At 45.6% G+C, this 23,685-nt stretch overlaps 1 protein-coding gene across 2 annotated transcripts in view; it reads right to left on the bottom strand.

The window, feature by feature from the left end:
• Positions 1 to 8,141: 8,141 nt before the first annotated feature.
• LOC137301907 (cell migration-inducing and hyaluronan-binding protein-like) overlaps positions 8,142 to 23,685 on the bottom strand; it is a 194,917-nt gene continuing 179,373 nt past the window's right edge. For both annotated transcript variants that reach the window (XM_067971627.1, XM_067971626.1), the window contains exons 27-29: positions 19,815 to 19,972; positions 17,547 to 17,644; positions 8,142 to 10,246 (exon numbers count right to left, since the gene is read on the bottom strand). In XM_067971627.1, the coding sequence (XP_067827728.1) occupies positions 10,119 to 10,246; positions 17,547 to 17,644; positions 19,815 to 19,972 (384 nt within the window). In that variant the 3' untranslated portion in view covers positions 8,142 to 10,118. The remainder of the gene's footprint in view (positions 10,247 to 17,546; positions 17,645 to 19,814; positions 19,973 to 23,685) is intronic.

The following is a 23,685-nucleotide window of genomic DNA, read 5'->3' on the forward strand; positions in this document are numbered from 1 at the left end:
GGCCAATATATCCTTTCTGAGGTGCGGTGCCCAAAACTGAATGCAGTACTCCAGATGGAGTCTGACCAAGGCTCTACATAACTTTTTTTTTATTCGTTCATGGGATGTGGGCGTCGCAGGCGAGGTCGGCATTTATTGCCCATCCCTAATTGCCCTTGGGAAGGTGGTGGTGAGCCGCCTTCTTGAACCGCTGCAGTCCGTGTGGTGAAGGTTCTCCCACAGTGCTGTTAGGTAGGGAGTTCCAGGATTTTGACCCAGCGACAATGAAGGAACGGTGATATATTTCCAAGTCAGGATGGTGTGTGACTTGGAGGGGAATGTGCGGGTGGTGTTGTTCCCATGTGCCTGCTGCTCTTGTCCTTCTAGATGGTAGAGGTTGCGGGTTTGGGAGGTGCTGTCGAAGAAGCCTTGGCGAGTTGCTGCAGTGCATCCTTTGGGTGGTACACACTGCAGCCACAGTGCGCCGGTGGTGAAGGGAGTGAATGTTTAGGGTGGTGGATGGGGTGCCAATCAAGCGGGCTGCTTTGTCCTGGATGGTGTCAAGCTTCTTGAGTGTTGTTGGAGCTGCACTCATCCAGGCAAGTGGAGACTATTCCATCACACTCCTGACATGTGCCTTGTAGATGGTGGAAAGGCTTTGGGGAGTCAGGAGGTGAGTCACTCGCCGCAGAATACCCAGCCTCTGACCTGCTCTTGTAGCCACAGTATTTATATGGCTGGTCCAGTTAAGTTTCTGGTCAATGGTGACCCCCAGGATGTTGATGGTGGGGGATTTGGCGATGGTAATACCGCTGAATGTCAAGGGGAATTGGTTAGTCTCTCTCTTGTTGGAGATGGTCATTGCTTGGCACTTGTCTGGTGCGAATGTTACTTGCCACTTATCAGCCCAAGCCTGGATGTTGTCCATGTCTTGCTGCATGCGGGCTCGCACTGCTTCATTATTTGAGGGGTTGCGAATGGAACTGAACACTGTGCAATCATCAGCAAACATTCCCATTTCTGACCTTATGATAGAGGGAAGGTCAATGATGAAGCAGCTGAAGATGGTTGGGCCTAGGACACTGCTCTGAGGAACTCCTGTAGCAATGCCCTGGGGCTGAGATTATTGGTCTCCAGCAACCACTACCATCTTCCTTTGTGCTAGGTATGACTCCAGCTACTGGAGAGTTTTCCCCCTGATTCCCATTGACTTCAATTTTACTGGGGCTCCTTGGTGCCACACTCCGTCAAATGCTGCCTTGATGTCAAGGGCAGTCACTCTCACCTCACCTCTGAAATTCAGCTCTTTTGTCTATGTTTGGACCAAAGCTGTAATGAGATCTGGAGCTGAGTGGTCCTGGCGTAACCTAAACTGAGCCTCGGTGAGCAGGTTATTGGTGAGTAAGTGTCACTTGATAGCACTGTCGACGACACCTACCATCACTTTGCTGATGATTGAGAGTAGACTGATGGGGCGGTAATTGGCTGGTTTGGAATTGTCCTGCTTTTTGTGGACAAGCATAACTTCCTCCCCTTTGAGACAAAGGTCAACATTCCATTAGCCTTTTTGATTGCTTTTTGTACTTGTCTACTGTCTTTTAATGATTTGTGTACTTGGACTCCCAAACCTCTTTGCTCCTCCACAGTTTCTAGTTTCCCACCATTTAGAAAATACTTTGCTTTATCTTTCTTTGGTCCATAGCTCATCTTTCTTTGGTCCATAGCTCATAGTGGATGACCTCACACTTTCTCATATTGAACTCCATTTGCCATAGTTTTGCCCACTCACTTAATCTATTAATGTCCCTTTGTAATTTCCTGCTCCCATCTACACTACTTACTGTCCTTCCTAACTTGGTGTCATCTGCAAACTTGGATATACAACTCTCTATTCCTTCATCCACGTCATTGATAAATATGGTGAAAAGTTGAGTAGATCCCTTGGCAACACCACTTGTCACACCCTGTCAATCAGGGCATTCCCATTCTCTGTCTCCTACCTCCCAATGAAGAAAAAATCTAAAAGAAAAACTGAAGATGCAGCAGATCTGAAATTGAAACAAATTGCAAATGAAGTTGGATGGATCCACCAATCACGAGAAGAGAACAAGAAGAATTCCACATTTTGAGGTCCACCCCCTCCCCCAGCTCTATGCTCTAATGAAGGGTCTTCATCGACTTCCCCTCTTCCAAACATTGTCAGATTCTCCCCACATCGCGAGCACCCACTGCTGCAAAGGGAATGGAGGGTGTAGCTTAGGCTTGAAGTTGCTAAGGTCAACATTAAGGCCCAACACAAAGATGAGGTTCTGTTCTTGAAACCTGCATTGAGCTTCATTGGAACAATGCAGCAAACCAAAGATGGAGAGGTCAGAATGGGAATGAGAGAGGGAGTTAAATGGGCTTGGGAGCTGAGGGAAGAGTTTCTTTTTGATAGAAACTTAACAGGATGGCTTCAGTCTTGCCAATTTTGAGTTGGAGAAAGTTCTGGCTGGTCCATGACTTGATGTTGGATGAGCAATGAGACCGCACTGTGTGGTCGTGGAGTCAAGGGTGCTGGCAGAGGTGCAGCTGGGTGTTGCCAACCTACTTAAAACAGCTGATGCCATGCTTGGCAAGGGGCAATATATAGATAAGCATGGGTCAAGGAGGGAATCTTAGGGCACTCCTAAGCGATGGTGTGAGGAGAAGCTGTTACAGGAGGTGTGCTCACTACGACATGACAGGTAGAAGTGAAAGTTGAAGGTGGACCATGGAGATTGACCATGGAGTAGACACAGTGGAAGTCGATGGAGTGGTTGACCATGTTCTACGCCGCAGAGGTTGAAGAGAACAAGGAGGGACAAAGTGTGAGCGTCGCTGATGACTTTGACCCGGGCAGACCTGGTGCTGTGAGCAGGGCACAAACCAGACTGAAGAGATTTGAAGAGCGAGTGATGGGAGATGTATGTTCAGAGCTGTGTTGTGATGAAAAATTCAAGGATCTTGGAGAGAAATGAGAGGATAAAGAGGGGGCAGTATTTAAAAAGGAAGGTGGGGGTGATGATAGCAATTTTGAAGGGCATGGGAACAGTGTCTGAAGTAGGGGAGCTATTGACAATGTCAGCAAATTGAGGGCCAAGGAAAGGATATGTCCTTGTGGAGGTTGGTACATCCCCATTCACTTGGCATACTGATTACTGCACAAACGCTAGCTCCCAACTGTGCAACCCCCGGGTTTAGAAGTCCCTGTCCCTGGTACCACCCACCTCCTGTCATTTGCCTTGTAAGAGGTGGACGCAAGTTCTGCCATTTACAAGTCAATGAGGAAACTCATGGAAAGAACATGAGCTGGTATAACCGAGCATCTGGTGCTTCCCCGCAGGAGTCCTGGTGACAGATCGGTGAAACCCCTGCAGAATTTCAGAGCCATTGTTGTTAAGTGTTTTACTTTCAGTATCTTTTTGCGTCTCACGACTTCTATGTATTATAAATCTAACTATTAGTTTTAGCCTGTACATGAGTCCGATGCTGTGATACTGATACTTTTTCCCCTTTCAAAGGAGACAGCAGAACATGACCGTCCGCCCCTGTGATGTGCTATGTACTGTCATTGGAGGGTGATTGTTAATCCTGAACATGCTACTCCATACACGGTGTAAAAGGGTGCAGGTTTCCGATTATAGGAGACTTGGTCTGGTTGTGGAAATTGCCTTCTCCTTTGGGAAAAGCTTGAGCTGTAACACTGTGATGTAATAAATATTCCCTTGGACTAGTGACCAGGCTAGAGAAGGACGGAATCATGTCTAAGAGGCAATGCTAGGTACAGAAGCAAAAATCCCAGTAGATTTGGGCCCTGAAATTGAAAGGGAAAAATTTGCAGAGCTCTTGGGAAAGAGCAGGGGAGTGGGATGAATTGGATAGCTCTTTCAAAGGGCTGGCATAGGCACGATGAGCCGAATGGCCTCCTTCTGTGTTGTATAATTCTATGATTCCATGAAATTCGATGGGGGTTCTACTGATCTCCCACTGTAACTTTAGCAGGAGGCCCATCGAGCATCTATGGAATTCCAGGGGATAGGTTTTCTGCCAATTTCTTGCTGGGTTCTTATTTTTGATCACTTAAGAGCCTCTATGGTTCTGAAATTTTGTTTTGTGGCTAGTTGTTTTGGCCACCTCCTTGGAGTCATGCCAGGAATGACCTTTAGCTACTGGATTAGTCTTTCAGCTTGCCCAAGGACTTTTTCCTCTCTGGTGTCAGCTTGGCATAGTTGGGAGCACTTCCAACTCTGAGTCAGAAGGTGATGGGTTCAAACCCTGCTCTAGGATCAGAGCACACAATCTGGACAGACACCCCAGAGCAGCAATGAGGGAGTGTGGCACAGTCAGAGGTACCATCTTTTGGATGAGACATAAACTGAGGCCCTGTCTTCCTGTTCAGGTAGACATGAACGATCCCCTGGTAACTATTCAAAGAAGATTTCTCTCTCTCCAACAGCCCGTCCTCAACCAACATGTATCAGAAACAGATTGATCTGGTCATTAATCTCAATTGCCATTTGTGGGCTCTTGCTGTGTGCAGATTGGCTGCTGTGTTTTTCTACTCAATATCACTCAACTTCAAAAGTAACTAATTGGCTGTGAAGTGCTTGGAAAATAGATAACGAGGTTTATAAATTAGAAGGAAATTAGGGAATAGCGATCATAGCATCAAAAGGTTTAGAAAGTTATGGAAAAGCACATGGACTACTCTTAAGTAAAAATACTCAATTGGAGGATTTCAGTGGAATGAGAACAGATCTGGCCCGGGTAAATTGGAATCAAAGATTGGCAGGCAAAACTGTAATTGAACAATGGGCGGCCTTTAAGGAGGAGATGGTTCGGGTACAATCTAGGCACATTCCCATGTGGGAGAAAGGTAGGGCAACAAAGGCCAGAGCTCCCTGGATGACAAAACAGATAGAGAGTTAGATGAAGCAAAAAAGAGGAGCGTATGACAGATGTCAGGTTGATAACACAAGTGAGAACCAGACTGAATGTAGAAAGCTCAGAGGGGAAGTGAGAAAGGAAATAAGAGGGACAAAGGGAGAGCATGAGAATAGACTGATGGCAAACATAAAAGGGAATCCAAAAGTCTTCTATAAGTATGTAAACAGTAAATGGGTAGTAAGAGGAGGGGTGGGGCCAATCAGGAGATCTACTCATGTAGGCAGAGGGCATGGCCGAAATACTAAATGAGTACTTTGCATCTGTTTTTACCAAGGAAGAAGATGCTGCCAGAATCTCAGTAAAGGAAGATGCAGTTGAGATACTGGATGAGCAAAAAATTGATAAAGAGGAGGTACTAGAAAGGCTAGCTGTAATTAAAGTAGATAAGTCACCCGGTCCGGATGGGATGCATCCTTGATTGCTGAGGTAAGTAAGGTGGAAATTGCGGAGGTACTGGTCATAATCTTCCAAACATCTGTAGATACGGGGATGGTGCCAGAGGATTGGAGAATTGCAAATGTTACACCCTTATTCAAAAAAGGGTGTAAGGATAAACCCAGCAACTACAGGCCAGTCAGTTTAACCTCGGTAGTGGGGAAACTTTGAGAAATGATAATCCGGGACAGAATTAGCAGTCACTTGGATTTGTTAAAGGCAAATCGTGTTTAACTAACTTCATAGAGTTTTTTGATGAGGTAACAGAGAGGATAGATGGGGGCAATGCGGTTGATGTGGTACATGTGGACTTTCAAAAGGAGTTTGATAAAGTGCCACATAATAGGCTTGTCATCAAGATTGAAGCCCATGGAATAAAGGGGGCAGTGGCAGCATGGATACAAAATTGGCTAAGTAACAGGAAGCAGAGAGTAGTGGTGAACGGTTGTTTTTCGCTCTGGAGGGAGGTGTACAGTGGTGTTCCCCAGGGGTCGGTGCTGGGACCACTGCTTTTCTTGATATATATTAATGACTTGGACTCGGATATACAGGGCACAATTTCCAAATTTGCAGATGACACGAAACTTGGAAGGATAGTGAACAGTGAGGAGGATAGCGATAGACTTCAAGATGATATAGACAGGCTGGTGACATGGGCAGACAAGTGGCAGATGAAATTTAACGCAGAAAAATGCGATGTGATTCATTTTAGTAGAAAGAACAAGGAGAGGCAATATAAACTACAGGGCACAATTCTAAAAGGGGTACAGAAGCAGAGAAATCTGGGGGTATATGTGCACAAATCGTTGAAGGTGGCAGGGCAGGTTGAGAAAGCATACGGGATCCTGGGCTTTATAAGTAGAGGCATAGAGTACAAAAGCATGGAAGCCATGATGAACCTTTATTAAACACTGGTTTGACCACAAATGGAGCATTGTGTCCAGTTCTGGGCACCGCATTTTAGGAAAGATGTGAAGGCCTCGGAAAGGGTGCAGAAAAGATTTACTAGAAGACGGTAGTGATTGTTGGAGGCCAATCATCTCAGCTCCAGGACATTGCTGCAGGAGTTCCTCAGGGCAGTGCCCTAGGCCCAACCATCTTCAGCTGCTTCATCAATGACCTTCCCTCCATCATAAGTTCAGAAAGGTGATGTTTGCTGATGATTTTAGTATTCAGTTCCATTCGCAACCCCTCAGATAACGAAGTTGTCCGTGCCCACATGCAAGACCTAGACAACATCCAGGCTTGGGCTGATAAGTGGCAAGTGATATTCGCACCAGACAAGTGCCAGGCAATAACCATCTCCAACCACCTCCCCATGAGATTCAAAGGCGTTTCCATCACCGAATCCCCCACCATCAACATCCTGGGGATCACCAATGACCAGACACTTAACTGGACCAGCCACATAAATACTGTGGCTACAAGAGCAGGTCAGAGGCTGGGTATTCTGCGGCGAGTGACTCACCTCCTGTCGCCCCAAAGCCTTTCCACCATCTACAAGGCACAAGTCAGGAGTGTGATGGAATACTCTCCACTTGCCTGGATGAATGCAGCTCCAACAACACTCAATAAGCTCTACACCATTCAGGACAAAGCAGCCTGCTTGATTGGCACCCCATCCACCACCCTAAACATTCACTCCCTTCACCACCGGTGCATCGTGGCTGCAGTGTGTACCGTCTACAGGATGCACTGCAGCAACTCACCAAGGCTGCTTCGACAGCACCTCCCAAACCCGCGACCTCTACCACCGAAAAAGGACAAGGGCAGCAGGCACATGGGAACACCACCACCTGCACGTTCCCCTCCAAGTCACACACCATCCCGACTGCAGTGGTTCAAGAAGGCGGCTCACTTCTCAAAGGCAATTAGGCTTGGGCAATAAATGCTGGCCTTGCCAGCGACACCCACATCCTGAGAACGAATATAAAAAAAAATTCCAGGGAGGAGGGACTTTAGTTACGTGGATATACTGGAGAAGCTGGGGTTGTTCTCCTTGGAACAGAGAAGATTGGGAGGAGATTTGATGGAGGTATTTAAAATCATGAAGGGTCCAGACAGAATAGATAGAGAAACTGTTTCCATTGGTGGACGGGTCAAGAACCATAGGACAAAGATTTAAGGTGATTGGCAAAAGAACTAAAGGTGACATGAGGAAAAACATTTTACACAGTGAGTGGTTAGGAACTGGAATGCACTGCTCGAGGAGATGGTGGAGGCAGATTCAATTGTGGCTTTCAAAAGGGAACTGGATAAGTACTTGAAAGTAAAATATTTGCAGGGCTATGGGGATGGGCGGGGGAGTGGGACTAGCTGGATTGCTCTGTCATAGAGCCGGCTCAGACTCGATGGGCTGAATGGCCTTCTTCCCTCTGTAACCTTTCTATGATTCTATTCTATGCTTCTAAAGTAATTCTACAAAGCAAGGCTCAACTGGAGCACAGATTGGAAAGTCGGGCACTGAGACACTTCCAATTTATGGTGCCCCTGATTTTTCAGCTATTAATCTTAACAGGAAAATTAGGAGCAGCTCAAATTGACCACACTTTCCTTGCATCCAATTCTCTGATCTGTACTTCCGTCAAGTGAGATTCCACACTGGCAGCAGAATCTCACAGAATTCACCTTGAGAAGTGTCTGCAACACTTGCACAATGGACGTTTAAGTTTTTCACATCTTGTCACAAGGCCTCCCAGCAACCAGTATAAATGTCCTTGGGCTGATGACTCCTTGTTAATAGATGCAGGCTTAACACATTTATTTATCATTTGTCTGTCTGCTTTAATAGCGTCATTAACATGTTAACACCTCTGGTAACACAACTGGGAGGAGTGTAAAACTTGATCTTCAGAAGGGAACATTGAGGAAGATTAAAAAATTGGAAACATGGCCGTTGAAGACGTGATCAGACATGAGACAATACAGGTTCATTCTTTCTTACACAGTCAGTTTGTTCTTGTGTTATGAAGTCACTCAATGCAAAATCATCAGGGTCAATTCTATTGATGAGACACCAATACTTTAAAGTTTTCATGAATATCAAAACATACAACTTTCCTTCAAATTGAATATTAAACATAATCAATTCAGGCAATCAGTAATATCCTGAGCACTGTTCCTCCTTCAACTGACACCACCAAAATATAGATCTTTTGGTCATTCATCTCATTTGCTGTTTCTGGGATCTTGCTGTGCAGAAACTGGCTGCTGCCTTTGCCTAACAGCAGGTGCTACACTTCAAAAATAATCCATTTGATGTGAAGCGCTTTGGGATGCCCTGAGAATGTACTAAAAGGCTATATAAATGCAAATTCTATCTGAAGGAAATTCTGACCTTTTGGCAACTTTATTTTTACTGAGTTCCCAACAGTACTTACACAATCACTCACTGCGAACACCAACACATTCTTTGTAAATTCCCAACAGAGATTAGTCTCTTTTTCATGTTTTCCATGTACAGTACTTTCAAACAGTCTGCCAAACACCAGGTACTGGAATATCAAAACTGGGACTAATGTTCCATTTTACTACTCCATTTGCTTAATATTGACATCTATCTAAATTGTGAATATTTCCAGTTCTTTTTTAAAAAATAATAATTACTTCACACATGGAGTGTCTTTGACTTTGTATAAAACAGGTGATAGCGAGTTTTACATCTCTCCCCATTTTTATTTCTGATGACTTCGCTGGTAATAAAAATCAGGAGAGATATAAATTGGGCTGCCGATTCGCTATAACTGTTTTACACTATCGCACAAGGTCAAAATCTACCCCATTAACTCTTGGAGGTGAAGCAATAAAACACTTAAGAGATCCAACGAGGTAGATGTTACTATTCTTCGGACAGAAATGTCCGAATGAAAAGAGCTTCCCTTCATAGAATGTCTTTCATGTCCTCAGAATATCCTAAAGCACTTCAAGGCTACTGAATAACTTCTGAAGTGCGGCCACTGCTGTAATGTAGGAAACACAGCAGCCAATTTGCGCACAGCAAGCTCCCACAAACAGCAATGAGATATTTGATCATATATGGAAATTCTAAAAAAGTGTGTGCCATTTAATAGAAGCCTTTGCAAATTCATTCAGCTTTACATTTATTATGAAACATCACTTATACAATCTTTGTAATTTATACAAATACCAGTTATAAATTACATTTCTTTAATCCAAAGACCCCCCTCAGAAATAAGTCTCAAATGAGAACCTCAACTCTAATAAATTACAATCTCAGCCAACGCTTAAAATACCATATTCTGTTTCAGGAGTATGGTGTTACCAGACAAAGTAACAGCTATATGGAAAATATATGAAAATTGTACAGTACAGCCCCACAAGTGCCTCGGTGTCGTGTTCTATAGTGTCTGAATAAATAAATAGAAACATACGTACAACAGAAAATAAATCTTTTGTGAGGCCGACAGGTCGAAAACACCTCAACATACAAAACATGGGAAGAGTAGGACATCCGAAAAAGGACCAGCTATTTCGGGAGCAAGGAGAAGTTTGAGATAAAATAAGGAATGCTTTGTCAAGTATAGTCTACAAAGAGTATCAGCTTCAGAAACAAGCCTTGTTGCTGGACAAATAAACACAATGATAAATGTGCTGCTCTACTGCAATATCTTAGCAGCTTTGACCACTACAAAGAGCATCTAAAAATCAGTAGTAATTCCAAGATCCACCCTGTATAGCTAGACCTGTACTTGATCATTGATGGAGGCTGGGGTCACTCATAGTTTCAACTTGTTTATGACGGGGATCGGGAGAACTTCGTGAAGTTTCGCCGTATCTTCACCAACGACAAGTCTTACCCAATCAGGCTTGAAGCTTCCTTTAAATCCCACGAAAACCAGTTTATCTGAAATAAAATCAGAAAAGCAGTTGTAAAAAGATAAGTTGCAAAGGTTCTTAGCAGCAGTTAATCTATGGATATGATACAATAATAGAAACAGAGAACTTGAATTAATGCAGCGCTTCAACATCTTTCAATGGGCTAGATCTTGACGTTGTGCGATAGTGTAAAACGGGTGATAGCGAATCAGCAGCCCATTGAAGTCAATGGAAATAAAAATCGAGAGAGATGTGAAACGGGTTTCCGACTTGCTATCACCCGTTTTACACTATCACCCAAAGTCAAGATCGACTAATGTCTTACAACACTTCACGTTAATTGTTTTAAAGTTTTTGAATGTAGTCATTGTTGTAATGTAGGAAAATGGAGCAGGTAATTTTGTACATAGCAAGGTCCCTCAAACAGCAGTGATGAAGGATCAGTTAATCTGCTTTTTTTTGGTGATGTTGATTGAGGCAGTTCTCTGGTGTCCTGGCCAGAGAGTTCTCTGGCCAGGACACCAGAGAACTCTCCTGCTCTTCTTCGAAATAGCGCCATGGGATCTTTTACGTCCGCCTAAAAGGGCAGACAGGGCCTTGGTTTAATGTCTCATCTGAAAGACGGCACCTCCGACAGTGCAGCACTCCCTCAGTATTGTACCGGGAGTGTCAGTCTGGATTTTGTGCTCCAGTCTCTGGAGTGGGATTTGTACCTAAGACTTTGGGCATGATTTTAACTTGGGGCTGGGAATCAGCCCGTCCCTAGATATTCACGTGGGGAACCCAGAAGCCAATTAAGTGCGTTGCAATCTGTGATTGTAACTCAACTGAAGGTGAGTATTTGTGCCAGATTGACAGGCTGGCTGCCTGTCGGGAAGGAAAGGAGCGGTGAATCAGAGGGGGAGGGGGGGGGCGCGGGAGGGAGAGATCATAGGTCCTGGAACAAGTTGGAGGGGGGGTGGCGGGGGGACGTGAACGATATAGGGTGGTCTAGCCAGTGTGGGGACAGAGGGGGTCCAGCCTTGGGGATTAGGGGTCTGCAAGCATTGGGATCAGGGGGTCCAGCTTCAGATATCGGGGGGGGGGGGGGGGGGAGGAGAGGTCCAGTATCGGGGATCGGGGGAGGGGTGGGGTCCAGCGTCAGGGATTGGGTCCAGCGTCGGAGATTGGGGGGGTGGTGCCAGCCAGCATCGGGATCGGGGGCGGGTCGGCCGATTGTGGGGTTCCTGTCGGCCCGGTGAGCTTGTTGGGTTTGGACGAAGGACTCCTGCTCCTCCGGGCCCACAAGCAGTGCAATAAAGGCACTCACCTGATGGATTCGGCCCTTCCTGCCGGCTTTCACCTGACGTGAATCGGAAGGTTAAATTCATTTAACTTTTGCAGTACGCTGCGAATTAGGTACCTCAACCATTTCAATTAGGTACACTGCCCTTTTAAGTATCGGCCTGCCGGCTTTAAGTAGGGGTGGGACTTTCTGGTGTCTATTGTGCACACGCATACTGGGTTAAACTCAGAAGTGGGCGAGTTGGAACTGGGATGCGATCCCGCTCTAAAAAGCTGTTATTTTAATTTCCCACCCGGCCCCAACCCACCCGTTCTTGAGGGTTAAAATTACCCCCTTTGAGTCAGAGGCGAGAGCGAGCCAAGCTGACAGCAAATAGAAAAGTGGAAACTGTATGGGCACAATCTCTGATTTAACAAAACAAATATTTTCAACTTTTGTGGAAGATTGTCAGAAACCCCGGCGCGCGGGGGGGAATTCGGGAGGGGGGTGGGGGCGATCAGAAGAGGTGGACGATGGGGAGGGTTGGGGGGGGGGGGGGGAAGGGGGAGGATGCATTTCTTTACACAAAAGGTAGTGGAAGTCTAGAACTCTCTTCCCTCAAAAAGACAACTGATGCTGGGGGTCAACTGGAGCATTCAAGCATGAGATCGATTGAATTTTGTTGGGTAAGGGTGTCAAGAGATATGGAGAAAAGGCGGGTAAATAGAATTGAGATACAGATCAGCCATGATCTAATTGAATGGCGGAGCAGGCTCGAGGGGCTGAATGGCCTCCTCTTATTCCTGCACCCCGATGTTCATAGATGGGTCCACCACCGGAGACGTGTGGACAATACTTAAATTAAACATTCGCTGGGGAGAGTGGCAGGCCTGATTGGTGGGTGGAAGTCCCGCCCCCTCACACTTGTTGGAAACTCCAGCCGTCAGTGTCCTGGGCTACACGTGAAGCAAGGACACAGGATCAGAACAGGAGGGCTTCCAGCGGCTGTGGAACTGAAACCCAGCAAGAGTCAGGAGTTACCGAGGCACTACTGAGCTGAACAGATCTGATATCTTTTGCTCTGGTGATTAGAATATGGCAAAATGGAGCTCAGAATCTACTGCCTGCCACTAGGTGTCACCCAGTGCATACTAAAACAACGCACAACATTTTCAAAACTAGCTAAACATGTATGGGCCAACATTTTCCTCTAATAAAATAAAGTAGATGTGAATAAGAACCGGTAAATGCCAATAGATACGTAATTGGCTGCTTGATAGAATCCAGAGCGTGGTGGAACAGGAATTGTCATCAGTCTGGGAGAATGTTATCAGTGGGGTCCCATAAGGGTCTGTTTTGGGACTTTTGTTTAATATAGTTATAAATAAGAACATACAAAATTGACGGGCAGGAAAAGACCAGCTGGTCCATCAAGCCTGCCCCAAACCATGATGGCTGGAACATCATGATTAAACATTCCTCCCTCCCTCCCTATCCTTCCCCACCTCTCCCTCTCCTCCTCCTCCTCCTCCTCCTCCCCCTCCCTGCAACCATGTAACCTCCTGAGAGAGGCAAAAAAAAGAGCAGAAACCCAGGGCTAATAAGGGAAAAAATACCCTGGAAAATTCAAATGATCTGGAGCTAAGTCACAAGCACAGTGGCTAAACTTGCTGATGAAGGTGGTAGACTCCAAAACTGAACAGGATAAGCTACAGGGAGATTTGAATATACATGGAAATTGGGCAGACAGGTGGCAGATGAAATTCACTGTAGAGAAATGCAAAGTGCTTCACATGGGATGCAAAAAATCCAGGAAGGGACTATTACTTTAATGGAAAGAAAATAATGTGTATGGAAAATGAAAGAGATTTTGGAGGGGGTGGGGGGGGGGGGTGTCCTGATTGACAATAAATTAAATTAATGGTAACACAATAATGCTCGGGGGTAGGACTAATCCGTAGAAACAATATTTCAGTGAGTGGTCAATCTATGGAACAAACTCTCTAGGGAGACGGTGGAAGCAGTTAGTATTGATTCATTCAAATGCAAATTAGATAGCTCTCTTACAGAAAATAATATTTGGAGATACAGTACGTGAGTAATTTGAGACATGACATGTGTTAAGTGCAGCATGCTTGGGAGGAAAAAGGTGACTTTGGACCTGCGGTCTAATTGAGTTAATTAGACCACTGGAGCTTTTCCTCGCCTCATGTTGTGGACTAATTGATAGATTAGTTGCTACGATTAGTCAACAACTCCATTATTGTTGTATCATGCGACTACCAGGATAGTGAAGGTGAACTGGATGGACCTTGGTCTTTTTCATCTAGCGATTCCTACGCTCCAATCAACGAGATTAGTGAATGGAAAAAAAAGCAGGTCTCCTGCTGTCAATTAAAGAGTATTGCACTTGTTCCAATGTCTCAATCAAATCACTGAGCAGAGCACTGTCATTAAATATCTCCATCAACGGATAGGTTGAAAAGTAAACAGCAAAAAAAAACAGTTTGGGTGCCATTAACTGATTAGAAACTCGTTAAAGACCCTAATCACAACGGTTCGATTAACTTGATATGGTGTGGGAAAGAGACAATAGTTTGGAAACTTTTATTCAAAGGCTGTGAAGCTATGAGGCTGCACTCCCATGGAGTGTCCCTCCCCCGAAGCCCAGATTGGAGTTTTAGAGGTCTGAGCGTCTGATTTGTTGGTGCTTCCGATTTTGTGGCCCAATGATGGCCCCTGTACAGGTGTGTCTGCCCCAGGGGATTTGGACAGTCAACTTGAGGAGGAAGTGTCGGGTGAACCACACGGTAAGAGGGAGCAGGAGTATGTGGTGGAGGCAAAGGGGGAGCAGGGAGCTGCTTGGCTGGAGGAATAGTGTCCTTCCTCGGCTGCAGAGCTCGAGAATTCACAGACCTCTATAAGTGTCAGCTGTGGCTCAGTGAGTAGCACTCTCGCCTCTAAGTCAGAAGGTCATGGGTTCAAGCCCCGCTCCAGACTTGAGCACATAATCTTGGCCGACATGAGGTACTTAGGGAGTGCTGCACTGTCGGAGGTGCCATCTTTCGGATGAGACGTTAGACCAAAACCCCATCTTCCCTCTCAGGTGGATGTAAAAGATCCCGTGGCACTATTCAAAGAGCAGGGAAGTTCTCACTGGAGTCCTTATCCCTCAACCAACATTACTAAAACAGATTATCTGGTCATTTATCTCATTGCTGTTTGTGGGACCTTGCTGTGTGCAAATTGGCTGCAGTGTTTCCCCACATTGCAGTGATTACACTTCATTGGCTGTGAAAAGCTATGGGACGTCCTGGGGTATAAATGCAAGTTCTTTTCTATTTAAATGAAGACCGCTTTCTGAGGACCATCATTTGAGAATGTGCCAAGTAGCCGGCAAGGTGTGCGGTGAATCAGGAGGGAACCCCTTCCACACACCCTACAGATGTGTGATCGCTTAACTTAACTGTAGCCCAGCATGGAGAATGTGATTGCTCCAGACCTTTTGTATCAGGTCCCTAGTCCCAGAGTATCTTCTGTGAATGTTCACACTGTTCGTGTGGACACCTTGAAATCCAATCTCCAAGAGGCTCAATCGTCCAGTTTGTGGTGGGTGTAGACAGCTGTGGTGCAGGTTTTCACTGCCTGTATCACTGCTCAAAGCTCAGGACATGGTGAGGGAGTACCCAGTACCAGGGGCTGGCTGAAGTAGACACAGACACAGCTGTCTCTCAGGGTACCACCTCTATGTCCCATCCAATTCCCTCCCTCCACTATTCATATGACAATAGTAACAGCCGATTACATCAAGGGATGTAGCAGAAACAGTTTCAGGGTCACCTCATGACCAATGATGAGGAGGCACAGAGTAACCTCATGACCAATGTTGAGGAGGCACAGAGTAACCTCATGACCAATGTTGAGGAGGCACAGAGTACCCTCATGACCAATGATGAGGAGGCACAGAGTACCCTCATGACCAATGATGAGGAGGCACAGAGTACCCTCATGACCAATGATGAGGAGGCACAGAGTACCCTCATGACCAATGATGAGGAGGCACAGAGTACCCTCATGACCAATGATGAGGAGGCACAGAGTACTCTCATGACCCAGCATAAGGAGGCTCGGGTGACCTCAATCTCAAAAGGCTGCCACTTCACTGAGCCCTGCCATTGGGGAACACAAGTCTGATATACTGCAACTAAAGGAGAACACTGGGGTAAAACTTGGTACATCCATATATCACTTTTAGGGAAGTAAATTTGGGGTTTCACTATTTCAATCCTGCCCAGAGAGTTATTAACAGATCTTCAGGCTGGACTCATTGGCAGTTGGTTCAGTGCAGAGGCCAATGCTGGTGAAGTATATTGAAAGCTATTGCATCACACACATGTGGAGAAAGCAGTTAATATAGTGGATGAATATGGGATTTGACTGACAGAACCTGGCGTATGACTCTTGACGTCTGTACAGCTGCTTGAGCAAAGGCCTTGCTCTGCCCTTGGCTACAGGTGAGCCTACTCTTCCATCAGCTGTACGCTCAGGCCTCTCTTGATGGCAAAGTTATGTAGCATAAAGCAGATAACATAATCTTGGAGACCCTGGTGGAGCTGTATTATAAGATGTCCATAACCAGGCTTATCTGCTCATGTTGCTTTGAAATGCTTATGGTGGGCTTGGTGGGTGGGCCTTGTTGTAGCTTTGCACATCTGCTGTTCGTGGCTATCTCTGTCTGTGAGCTTAAAAAAAAGGGTAGCCTTGGTCTCCTAAGAGCCATCCGTCTACTCTATATTCTCCTTCAAATAAATTTAATGGGTACAGCAGTGTTAGTGTTTATGTGCCAAGACTAGTAATTCAGAAACCTGGACTAATAATCCAGAGAACGCGAGTTCAAATCCCACCATGGCAGTTTGCGAATTTGAATTCAGTTTTAAAAATCTGGAAATAAAAGTGGTTAGCAATAAAAGTGACCATGAAGCTGTCAGATTGTAGCAAAACCCCAATTGGTTCACTAATGTCCTTCAGGGAAGGAAATCTGCCGTCCTTACCCAGTCTGTCCTATTTGTGACTCCAGTCCCATACCAACATAGTTGACACTGAACTGCCCTCTGAAGTGGCCTAGCAAGCCTCTCAGTTGTATCAAACTGCTACAAAACAGACTGCAGTGGTTCAAGAAGGCGGCCCACCACCTTAGGAGACCAAAGCTACCCTTTTTTTTTTAGCTCTGAGACAGAGGTAGCCACGAACAGCAGATGTGCAAAGTTACAATGAGCAGATGAGCCTGGGCTCATCATGGACGTCTTATAATACAGCTCCATCAGGGTCTTCGGGATGGCCAATAAATGCTGGCTTTTCTAGCAAAGCTCAAACAAATGAATTTTAAAAATAGCCCATCCCGAGGACTGCCTCAAGACGAAAGTGGCATGACATCTGCCTGGAAAGTGGGCACCGAGGTGCATGATCCTGTGTTGCTGGTCACTAACCACCTGCCCGTTGATGGAACAAGTAATTCCTTGTAGCCCTGTGAAGGCCATTGGATTGTGTGTAGGGATCCGCTTCCCACCTGGGTGGACTGTGGAGAATACTGCAATGAGCAAAACTTGCAGTGCTGCTGAGGACAGTGATGGAAGTGTTTGCCCAGCTAAAAAATCCCAGTGACGTACAGGTTAATTAATGTTGCTGAGGTCATCTCTATCGCTGGAAAGGAGCCTGAGGCTCGTAAGTTCAAGGGTGTGGTGATCTCCACTGCCACTGGCAGCACAGTGCCTGTAGTGGAGAATGTCCGGGTCAAGATTCCAGCAGATGGCAACTGCTCTCTCACTGCCTCCCTGTTGAAAGGCCAGTGGGAAGATCATGCACGGACCTGGTGGAATGAATTCCCCCACGCGCTCACCGGCTGGGAAATACACCCTGCAATAAATTAGGAAACTACGTAAAACCGTGCCATTTTAAAACTAAAACGTGAAAACAAAATGTTTCAGATAGAAACAATCTGTAAATAACTACATGACAGGGATCAGTAACAAAATCACAGCAAACAAATAAACCCTCCAGTAATTACCCTTTAGTTTAACGCTGGTGGCTCCAAGTTGTGTCAAAACTTTGTTCCAAGGTCTTTCCGAAATTAGTCTTCCTTTGGATGTCACCAGAACGATGGAGCTGGAAATAGAAATGTCCCATTAATGCTCCTTAAGGTAACAAAAATCAAACTATACCCACATATTTCAGTAAAACAAAGGAGTGAATTGTAAGAACAGTGCTTATCCACATGGTTTTCTTTCAAAAACAACCTTTGTTTTAAATTGAACAGACTGACCCAGCCCGATTTGCAGCACAGAGTAAAATTAACCGGTTTGGAGGCAGAATCACGTATTGGCAATTTGGGGCAGAGGTCTCTGGGATCTGCAGGATTTTCTGTCGATTAAAACTAGTGGATGGAAAATCCTGCAGGAATGCTAACCTCTGTGAGGAATTCCTAATGCGCTTTCCCGGCAAAGCTCTGAGCACGATTTCATAAAATCTGCCCTAACTTTATTCACACAAGGAATAATTAGGGGATGGGCGGCTGGGATCGTGGCTATATGAACTAATGAAAGTGACGGGCAGGATAAGATCAGCCAGCCCATCACTGCCCCACACTCATGATGGCCGGAGCATCATGACTAAATTGTGAGTCACTGCTATCTCCTGAAGCTTGACTAATTGGTTAAAGAGGTATTACCCGAGTTTTTTTTAAAATCCTAAATAGGCCTAAGGTTCTTGCTCTGGTCTTTTGCCTTTCCCAGGAGACTGCTTGACTGGGGGAGGTTGGCGGTTAACGGCGCATATAGGCTGCCCCATGTCGAGATGAGACTGGCTTGATGGAGCAGACGATCTTTTGCTTTCCTTTTTGGCACATTCTGATGTTTATAAATTATGTTTCGTTCAGAGCCTAATACAGTTAATACAAGGGCTAGTTCAGTTTGTGCAAGGGGGCCGGGGAGTTTCTTGAAAAGCGTTAGTATAGGGGAAATTTTGACTTTGGGTGATAATGTAAAATAGCTGCTATTGACTTCAATAGAAATGAAAATCGGGAGAGATGTATAACGGGCCGCTGATCCGAAATCGCCTATTATACAATTTCATCAAGAGTTAAAACTTTGACTTTGAAGAGGGAGATGAGGAGAAATTTTTTTTAAGTAGCGAGTTGTTATGATCTGGAACGCACTGCCTGAAAGGGTGGTGGAAGCAGATTCAATAATAACTTTCAAAAGAGAATTGGATATATACTTCAAAAGGAAAAATTTGGAGAGTTTTGGGGAAAAAGCAGAGGAGTGGGACTAATCTCTTTACCCAGAGAGTGCTTAGAATGTGGAATTTGCTACCACATGGAGTGGTTGAGGCAAATAGCATTTAAGGGGAAGCTAGATAAGTACATGAGGGAGAAAGGAGTAGAAGGACATGCTAATAAGGTTAGGTGAAGTAGGGAGGGAGGAGACTCATGTATAGCATAAACTCTGACAAAGACCAGTTGGGAAGAATGGCCTGTTTCTGTGCTGTAAATTTCATGTAATTGGTAGCTCTTTCAAAGAGCTGGCACAGGCACGATGGGCTGAATGGCCTCCTTCTGTGCTGTATGATTCTATGAAAATGACTCCCTATGTCAATAAACTCCTTCCCACAATAGCTTTGTGGCTTTGCCCTCCTGCCGGCACCGCCACACCGAGGGCCGGCACCGCCACACCGAGGGCCGGCACCGCCACACCGAGGGCCGGCACCGCCACACCGAGGGCCGGCACCGCCACACCGAGGGAGGAGGCAGTGAACGGAAATATGCCTACTGCCTCTCACATGCACCACAAGGAATTAAGAAAAAGAAAGGTATTTGTTATTTTAAAATTTAAGCCCCATTTTTAACCTAACCTGTCCGGCAGGAGATGGTGCTGGATCGGGTAGAATGCTCAATATACACCTCAACCAATTTTACCTCTCAGTTGACTTCAATGGAGAATGACATCTTGTTGGAGGGGGGGGGGGGGGGGGGGTTGCAAATCGAGCGCCCGACCCGATCCTGCCCTGTCCCCACCGGGTGGCTTAGGTTAAAATCGGGGCTATGAGCTGAGGGTAGAGATGTGTTAGTTGCATCCATACAGCAGGGTTACTTGCACATACTGGGGCTAAGTTTCCAGGTGCAGCAGAGAGGAAAATCAGGCAGCCTGCTCACTTCTCACTGCCCGACCTTCCCCTATGGACTGGGCCTAGAGGATCCAGTACATCCAGGAGTGGGGAAATCAGCCCCATTGTTTCATTGCTTTGCAAAGGCGAAGATAAAACTATTCAAATAACTCACTTGTTCTTCATGTTTGCTACGTAATTCTCTACATGGATTGGGATTCCTCGCAAGATCGTGTTTCTGAAACTCCTATCATCAACCACCTTTCCGGTCTTCCCATCTATCACGATGATCTGCATGCCGTCATCAGCGTGATAATACTTCTTTCCATTGACCTGCAGAACGAAGATTAAAAACTGCTATATCACTCAATTCTAATGGTCTCATCATACTTAGAAACTCCTGGTAGGTAGACTAATGTGTTCAGGAAAATGTAGAGTTGCACCATTAGCATCTAGGTGATTTATGGGGTGACTTTGCTTGTGGCGTTTTCAACACCAAGCCGCTGTAACTTCAGAAGAAGTTTGGTGGAAACATCGGGGGTAACTTTAACTTTCATCGCTGGGCAAGAAACAGGCGCTAGTGAATCGGCAGTCCGTTTTACATCCCGCTTGATTAATGGAAATGAAAACTGGGCGAGGTGTAAAGCAAGCTGCTGATTTGCTATCACCCGCTGTTAAAAGTTAAAATTACCTCCGGGGTTTCCACCAAACTCGGCAAAACTGCTGTAACCTCCAGAGGAAATTCACCCCCGTGAGTTTTAAACTTGTTCATTATCTGAGAAATCAGCTGTAGTTCAACCCATGGAGACAAGAAGTGAGAACAAAACAATTACTTCCTGGCATGCGTGAACATTTTTCTAATCGTCCCTTCAAGTCTTATTTACATGATGATAACTGAACAATATTTTTATGTGAGGATCACTGGGGTAATTTTGTGACTTGGCTCTGATGGGGGAAGCCTTGGCTGACAAGAGTGCACAGACAAAATTCTAGTGCGTGATGTGCATGAATTTTTTTTTAAAAACAGATATTTAAAATAGTTGGAGATTCTTGAGATGTGCACGCTGTTTCTGATGGACAAAATTTCTCTTGATGGGCAAAGCTCACACTCAAAAGGCAAGTCGGAAAGTCACCCCTCAAACCTGCGATAATTTTCCCTTCTTCACAGGATTATGGTCTTGAAATTATCGAAGTTTCCATATGAACGTGTATTGCATCATTATATATTTTTAGTGGGTTAATAATGTTTGTTTAATGATTCAGACTTGGCAATCTCACCTCTGAGTCAGAAGGTTGTGGGTTCAAGTCCACTCCCAAGACTTGAGCACATAATCTAGGCTGACACTCCAGTGCAGTAGTGAGGGAGTGCTGCACTGTCAGTGGTGCCGTCCTTTGGATGAGACATTAAACCGAGGCCCCGTTTGCTTTCTCAGGTGGATGTAAAAGAGCCCATGACATCCCAAAGAAGAGCAGGGGAGTTCTCCCCAGTGTCCTCAACCAACATCGATTATCACATTGCTGTTTGTGGGACCTTGCGGTGTGTAAATTGGCTGCCGCATTTCCTACATTACAACAGTGACTACACTTCAAAAGTATCGGTTGTAAAGCACTTTGGGACATCCCGAGGTTGCGGAACATGCTATAAAAATGCAAGTTCTTTCCTTCTTTTACTAAAAGAGTTGGAATTACACTAAAGGTTCACACACTAATCTTTACACAATATATTTCCAAGGCCCTTGGAATGTAATTAGAATCACTGAAGCCTTAGTCATTTTGATGTCCAGATGGCCTGAATCTGTCTTAAAACGTAAATAGGTTCTTTACAAAATTTCTTTTATTGATCTATAACATTATTGGAAGCACATTTTGGAGCTGGGGCTCACTGCTGGTGGGCCATCCCATCAGTCATTTGGATCAACATCTTTCATTTTTCAAATCATGATTTGCAAAGTTGCTGCAACGAACGTACTCTAAGAAACTGCATTCAATTGATTCCTTCAGTTTTAAAACTGTAAATAACCAATTGAATAAAAACTTTTAAAAACTAATTATCGTCAGATCACCGGAGCGGATAAAGAGCGAGGTAAGAAAACCTAGGGAAGGAGTGGTCTGGTTGGTAGCTGGTGAGTACCTTTTTTTTAAAAAGCTTAATTTATTTCTGGTAAGTTTAGTTAATAATCTAATAAATCGAGGCATGGCAGGGCACCCCACATCTTGTGCCATGTGGGAACTTCAGGACGCTTCCCGTGTCCTGGACAACCACAGGTGCAGGAAGTGTTGTCAGCTGGAGGAGCTCGAGCAGCAGGAGCAGCAGCTGGTGTCACTGCAGTGTATCAGTGAGGCTGAGGCCCACGTGGATAGCACGTTTCAGGAGGTGGTCACCCTGCAGGTTAAGAGAGTGCAAGCAGAGAGGGACTGGGTGACCGCCAGACAGACAAGGAGAACCAGGCAGGTAGTGCAGGAGTCCCCTGTGGGCATCTCGCTGTCTAATCAGTATTCAGTTCTGAATACTGGTGGGGGAAGCGGGTTTCTCTGGGGAGTGCAACCACAGCCAAGTCCACAGCACCATGGGTGCCTCAGCTGTACGGGGGGGGGGGGTGGGGGCGGGAGGGGAGGGGAGGGAGGAGTAAGGTCAGGAGAGGAATAGTGGTAGGGAATTCTATAGTTAGGGGAGCAGACAGGCGTTTCTGTGGCCGCAAACGTGATTCCAGGATGGTATGTTGCTTCCCTGGTGACAGGGTCAAGGATGTCATTGAGCGGCTGCAGAACATCTGGAGGGGGAGGGTGAACAGCCAGAGGTCGTGGTCCATATCAGTATCAACGACTTAGGTAGAAAGAGGGATGAGGTCATGCAGGCAGATTTTAAGGAGTTAGGAAAGAGATCAACAAGCAGGACCTCAAAGCAGTAATCCCCGGATTACTCCCGGTGCCACACGCTAGCGAGTATAGAAATAGGAGGATAGAGCAGATGAATGCGTGGCTGGAGAGATGGTGCAGGAGGGAGGGCTTTAGATTCCTGGGACATTGGGACCTGTTCTGGAGGAGGTGGGACCTGTACAGATCGGACGGGTTGCACCTCAATGGAACTGGGACCAATGTCCTTGCGAGGAGGTTCGCTAGTGCTGTGGGGGGACGGTGGGTTTAAACTAATTTAGCAGGGGGATGAGCACCAGGATGTAGCAATAGAAAGGAGAAACAAGGGGCACAAAGGATCGGGAGAGAAAGATAGCACTTGAGCAAGAAATAGTACGTATTAGGTGGGATCAGACTAAGAGAGAGTACAAGAAAGTCCAAGACTGGTTTGCAGTGCACGTGTGTGAACGCACGAAGCGCGGTAAACAAGGTCGGTAAGCTGCAGGCGCAAATAGCCACATGGGAATACGATGTCGTGGTGATAACGGAGACCTGGCTCAAAAAAGGACAAGAACTAAATATTCCTGGATACGAGGTGTTCAGGAAAGATAGGGAAGGAAAGAAAGGAGGGGGAGTAGCAGTTTGATTAAGGAGAATATTGCAGTGCTGGAGAGAAAGGATGTCCTGGAGGGGTTGAAGACAGAATCTATTTGGTTAGAGTTAAGAAATAAAAGAGGTGCCATTACACTATGTGTATTCCATAGGCCACCAACTAATGGGAAGGATATGGAGGAGTAAATTTGCAGGGAAATTACAGAGAGGTGCAAAAGCTATAGTGATAACTGGGGACTTCAACTATCCTAATATAGACTGGGTTAATAATAATGTAAGGGGCAAAGAGGGAGAGGAATTTTTGAAATGTGTTCAGGATAACATCCTTGACCAGTACGTTTCTGGCCCAACAAGGAAGGAGGCATTGCTGGGCTTAGTTCTAGGGAATGAGGCGGGCCAAGTGGAGCAAGTGTCAGTGGGGGAACATTTAGGGAGCTGCAATCATAGTATCGTAAAGTTTAAAATAGCTATGGAAAAGGGCACGGACCACTCTAAGGTAAAAATACTCAATTGGAGGAGGGCGGCCAATTTCAGTGGGATGAGAACAGATCTGGACCGGGTAAATTGGAATCAAAGATTGG

This window comes from Heptranchias perlo, chromosome 34 (assembly GCF_035084215.1).
Source record: "Heptranchias perlo isolate sHepPer1 chromosome 34, sHepPer1.hap1, whole genome shotgun sequence".
In the NCBI taxonomy this organism is placed as follows: Eukaryota; Metazoa; Chordata; class Chondrichthyes; order Hexanchiformes; family Hexanchidae; genus Heptranchias; species Heptranchias perlo.